At 34.2% G+C, this 6,049-nt stretch overlaps 1 protein-coding gene and 1 pseudogene across 1 annotated transcript; one reads left to right on the top strand and one right to left on the bottom strand.

The window, feature by feature from the left end:
- Nucleotides 1–280: 280 nt before the first annotated feature.
- On the top strand, nucleotides 281–1,746 carry LOC120154551 (uncharacterized protein At5g39865-like). Its single transcript, XM_039166258.1, has 2 exons — nucleotides 281–1,229; nucleotides 1,624–1,746. Exon 1 carries the CDS (start codon nucleotides 402–404, stop codon nucleotides 1,194–1,196), a length of 795 nt encoding a protein of 264 aa, XP_039022189.1. The 5' UTR covers nucleotides 281–401; the 3' UTR covers nucleotides 1,197–1,229; nucleotides 1,624–1,746.
- Nucleotides 1,747–2,589: 843 nt separating this feature from the next.
- LOC120154604 lies at nucleotides 2,590–5,731 on the bottom strand (annotated as a pseudogene).
- Between the last annotated feature and the right edge of the window lie 318 nt (nucleotides 5,732–6,049).

The following is a 6,049-nucleotide window of genomic DNA, read 5'->3' as shown; positions in this document are numbered from 1 at the left end:
TAGTTAAGTGATCATTCAAGTAGGTTATCTTTTAAATAATATAAACATATTATTTTATTAATACAAGAAATTCTCTTTTAAGCACTCAAGTTTTGAGAAAATGAAAAATTAAGCTGACTTAAAAGAGAATTGATATTTTATTTTGTCAATAAATTATTTTTTAATTTGTAAAATACATTAAATAGAAATTAACTTATTGGAAAAGAAAGGAAACAAAATTCTTGCTTTGATGTTATGTTTACATAAACATAAAAGCAAAGTTCTTCCTCTACGTTTCTTTCTTTATCTAAAATAACTCACATTTCCTTCAATTCAATCGACGAAACCGAGTTTCCTTTCACTCTTTTTTCAGAAAGTTTGATTTTTCCCTGTTAATTTGCGAGTTCGTCTAATCTGGGTCGATGGCGGAATTCGAAAATAGCGATGCGAAATCATCATCGGGATCGATGCTCTTTAATCGCTCGTTTACGATGCACGCAAAATCAGCTGAATCGAATGCCTCCAAAGTTCATCTTCTGCTCAACAACCCATCGTCTCTTAATCGAGCAGCTTCCATTTCCAAAATCTATAATTCAATCGATTCAGTCAAAGGTAAAGTCAAAAGGCTTTGCAATTTATTCGAATCCGCGAAATCTTCAACCAGTTCAAATGAACATTCTCCAAAGGTTGCTTTAAGACCCGCGAAATCAATTGGGTATTCTTCGTTTTCTTCGGGCTTCAATAGCCAATTGATAAGACTACCTGGAACTGAAGATCGAATTGTTGTTTATTTCACTAGTTTACGAGGGATTAGAAGAACTTACGAGGATTGTTACGCTATTAGGATGATATTTAGAGGGTTTAGAATTTGGGTTGATGAACGAGATATTTCTATGGATTCAACTTATAGGAAAGAGTTGCAAAGCATTTTGAGAAAAAATAATCCAAGTTTGCCTCAGGTTTTTATAAAGGGAAAGTATGTTGGTGGTGCTGAAGTGATTAAGAGCATGTTTGAAGTTGGGGAATTGGCTAAGATTCTTGATGATTTCCCCAGGATACAACCTGGGCTTGTTTGTGATTGTGGGGATGTCAGGTTTGTGCCTTGTGGGAATTGTAGTGGGAGTCGGAAAGTGTTCGATGAAGACAAAGGGTCGCTTAAAAGATGCTTGGAATGCAATGAAAATGGCTTGATTCGGTGCCCGGATTGCTTCTCTTAACACTTTGATTGCTCCTGCCTGCAGGTTGCTAAGGTATATTCAGTTATTCACTAGCTGGTTCTTTTATTCGTCCAGTAAGGTATATTGATTATACGTTTAAGTAATGGTCTGATGTGTTTAGTATGAAACAGTTCATTAGCAGTTAGCTGATGATCGTTTGGGGTCTTGTTGAATGATGTTTGGCAATATTAGTGCAATGTCATCGAATGCCGTATTTGGTTTTGGCATTTGATTGTCGAGGAGATCATCTAGTTCTCCTATATGTTGTAAATATTTAGTGTTATCTTCATGTAAAGCACTTGCGTATGTTGCAAGTGAAGATTGTGAGAATATACCATTACTTATGCTTTTGTTTTGTTACTGAATTCACTTTGCAATCGAAGAAACTTCAGTGCATATATACCTGAATTTTCATTTGTTCATACAGAACCAAGAGGAGAAATGATTTCTGGTTTGTTTCAGGCCTCAAGCTCAATATACCTAATTGCTTATCACTCTGGAGTTTTCTAAGCTTAATGAAAGTGTTATCAGTATGCAAAATCTGGTCTTATTCATGGGGTTGAAGGGTAGGGTAGGGTAGAACTTACTCTTTTGTTCAGACTTTTACTTTCTATCGAAGTACGCATGTCCATCTGATTCGATTATGTGTATGGGTTATAATTCTCCACACTCTATATACATGGAAATCTTAGAGAAAATTCAACATACCTGTGTCCAACACTCACATCTAAGTAACATGGATAACTTAATAACGACGAGTGAGAATTTAGACGTACTGATGTGTTGATTCTGTTAATGTCAACCATCCTTGAGAATGTGTTTAACTGATGATATATTTAATTACCTTACTTTTGTCTCGATTTCTATCTATGCAACTCATCTTTTGGTGTCTCTTATTTTTATATGTTCAGAATTTAAATAGAGAAGCTGCAAATGATGGATTATTTTGGGTTATGTTACTCAGATTCAAGTGTATCGTATGTGGATATGTGTTCAGCATGAATATTCACTTTCTTAACGCTCTTTCATGTCTGTAGAGGATCATATATTCATACCTATATTTAGAGACAGATACTTAAAATAAAGAGCAAGACAGTTGGGCATAAATATTCGAAATTTTATCATCCATAGTCATCCTGACATGTATATTAAGGTTGCAATCCAGTTTAATATTAGATACTTGGACGGTTGAATTAAAAGACAGGATACTACGAAGACGACGGCTGTACACACTCAAAACAACTTAAGATAATTGGATTTGTTCAAGATCTCGATCGTTACATCATCTTGAACATCTTAAAGTGGGACGACAAAAAAACACCTCGAGAAGACAATGATATTGTCAAACCAAATCAAGTCAATGTTTCCTAAATCACATTATCTAATCGAAGTCGATCAAGTCAAGTTTTGACATCTCAATATGTACCTGAATATTTACGACCACCACTGGGTAAGCAGGACGCATTCGAGTTCAATCTCTAACATTCCTCTCTCAACATGTAGGCTACAAGAGATCTGTTTAACTTTCCCATCTGTTAAGGTTATGACACCATCTTTTATCAGGTGGTTGTCTTGGTCCGCCACCCATTTTCTGAACTGCATTGATTCACTAATCTTGGACTTTTCGTAGGCTTTCGCTGCCGCAAGAAGCAGTTGAATGTCGATCTCGGCATCCCCCATAAAATCATCATTCTTGAAAGTATCTTTATCATACACAAGCTGCATAAAAAAACCCATATATCATTTACTGAACCATAATCAGCATATTCAGGAATGCAAAAACATGAGTATCCTCGTATTTGTGCCTAGATATGAATCGAATACAGGCGTTGTACACACGAATATCAACTATTGACGTACCTAAACTTATGTTGCAAAGTATAAAACAATGTAGAGTGAGTTTAAGCTTCCATATTTCTGCATGTAAATTCCAGACAACAAATTTCACGTTTTCCTTTAGGTGTTAAAGAACCAAACTCACCACTTTCAAAGGAGGCACATTTTCTGGAATTGACAACATCAGGCTTTCATTCCAGACCGGATTTAGGTTGTTCTTTATGACACGAGTCTTAACCGACTGCAAAAACACGAAAATATAGAGGAAATTATATCACTACAATAACATGCTTTCGTTTCAGTTCAACAGATAATAACATTCTATCGTATTCAGATTTGAGTATAAATGCCGTCTGATTCGTATGATCAGATTTGTAACGCTTTTCATGTATTTGGAGGGTACTTAGAAATCATATCTTATATACACATATCCGAAATAAATATCAGATATAAACACTTAAAGGAAAATAAAGAATCGAATTAATTTATAATAAATCAGGATATCTATGAGAAAAAGAAACATACTTGTTGACCCAAAGCAAGAATGACATACGGATCACTAGAGACCATGTCCCGGACAGCTAGATTGGTGCCTTTAACCACATTCGCTTTAATCAGCCCAACAAATTCAACCATGCCTGCCTGTAAATGGTACATTTAAAGAAAAACAAAATAACATTTAGTAACACACTTTAATAAAAAGAAGAGTCAAAGCAATACCAGAATAAGTAATAGATCAAACAAAAAATTAATTACCAATGAGTCGATCTTCGTAGTCATCTTCTGCGGATCACTATTTCTTACCCAGCTGTTTCTAAATTTGTGCCGATGTTTGCCATGTTTCTCACTAACTTTTTTATCACTGCAATGGTGGTTGGGAGTAATATGTAATGTCAACGACGAAGAAGTCGGACGATGCGGCTGATGGCAGCATGCCGTTTCTTCATGGACTTTCGAAAATTGCAGCATCTGAAATTTTCTCCTGACCATGCAAGAAATAAAGTACTGAGAAAAAAATGGATCAAGTGTTAAAACTAAGCATAACTTTAATTCGGCGTCACCTAATGAAATCGGAGCGTTCTTCAGTGGAGGAATCTGGTCCGGGTTTTTTAAGGTTATCATGAAGGCAGCTTCATACTTATTGTTTACTACGATATTGCCACCCAAATTTACCAGAGAATCAACTTGGTCATCCGTCCATTCATCTAGCTTCACTGAATAAACCTAGCACAGTTGCTTCTCAAATTAGAAAACTAGCGATAAAATATTATGTTGGACGGACTTCTCATTTTTATTAAGTATTTATATTCCATACTCAAATTTGATGAATGAAAGGATGTAAATATAGGAATATGATCCTCCAAACACTATATAAATAAATAGAAAAAAAACTTTTAGAAAGTGTGATATATTCGAGTCAGATATCGGAGCCTCACCCTAGTCTGAGTAACATAGTGTGTGCATGTGTGCTTCTATTCATATTTGTATGAACTAGAATCACAATGCCATACAACGTATTAGGGAAATCCATGATGAAGATGTGATATCTCGAACTTGGTTTAATGAATTATTTTAATTTCAAAGTAAATTAATGAAATCTCTTATTAATTTATTTAAAAATTATATAAATTCTGATTTAGTTAATATTTTATATATTTTCTTATTATAAATAATAAATTATAATAATTTGTTTTTAAAGTTAATATAAGTATGAGTATAATAATAAAAGTTAAAAAAAATATTAGTGTAAACAAATTTGTTTTGAAATATTAAAAGAGTTGGGAAAGTTTTGATCGGGTGTTATCCACACAAATTAACAAAGAATAAATACTAGAGGAGACACTTATCCTAAGGTGAAGGGAGTTTGGGACAGGCGGTGACACTATCCTATTTATATTTTAATTACATTTTTAATATTAGTTTATTTATAGTCTATCTTTATTATATTAGAATATAACAACAAAAAAGTAAGGTACAGGCAGTGACACTATCTTATTTACTCTATTAATCTATTATTTTATAGTTTATTTTTATTTTATTATTATTAGAGCAAAAGAAGTACCTGGTCGGTGGTACATGCTGCGACGAGCGGTGAAAAAGAAAATCACGATGGTGGAGAAGAGAGACGTGCGATATAAAAAGGATATTAGGAATTATGTGTGGTGATTGTATTGTATCGTTAGTGGGTTTTTTTAAGTTGAGTTTTTTTTAATATTAAAATATAATAATTTATTAAAATATCAATCTAAAAATAAAAGATGCAAAGGCGTTGCGCCTGACGCCTAAAACCTAGAGGCGCGCGCCTCTTGTATCTCGCCTCGCCTCAACCCAGGTGGGCGTCATCTTTAGTACCTGGCTGCGCCTCATGCCTTTTAAAACCAAGATCTCGAAAAACATTTATGTTATTTGAACTAGAGTAAGTGTTAGATACGAGTATCTGATATGCTTAACTTTTTATGTTTTTCAATATATGTGGAGGATCATAGTTTATACTCGTATCTAAATATTTATCAGACATGATTATGAACATAGGATAGAGGTACTTAAAGAAATATAAAAAGCACAAGTTAATAAAATCGGTTACTTAAAATTTCATTTAGGTAAAGAAAGAGCATAATCACACCTTTGATATATGTGATCCGAGGCTTCTATGAACACCAGAGCATTTGATGCTAATAAAAACTCCAAGACTTAAAGATCTAATATGCGGGAAAAACAAACAGATAGTAAAAAAAAGAGAAAATCGCCTCAGTGACCAAAAAAAAGTTATAATATACGATTTTAACCAACTTTTTTTGGATTTGCCAAAATGACCAACAAAATCGCAACGCGAAATAAAAATCGCAACGCGATCCCCAGAATCGCAAATCAGTTTCCAGAATCGCAAATCAGTTTCCAAAATCGCAACGCGATTCTTGAAAATCGCGATGCGATAGTACAAATTCGCAACGCGAACACATAAATCGCAACGCGTATCCGTAAATCGCAACGTGTATCCGTAAATCGCAACGCGTATG

The sequence above is a fragment of the Hibiscus syriacus genome, unplaced genomic scaffold (genome assembly GCF_006381635.1).
Source record: "Hibiscus syriacus cultivar Baekdansim isolate YM2019G1 unplaced genomic scaffold, ASM638163v2 tig00111132_pilon, whole genome shotgun sequence".
NCBI classification, from domain to species: Eukaryota; Viridiplantae; Streptophyta; class Magnoliopsida; order Malvales; family Malvaceae; genus Hibiscus; species Hibiscus syriacus.
This window is presented reverse-complemented; position numbering and strand designations above follow the sequence as displayed.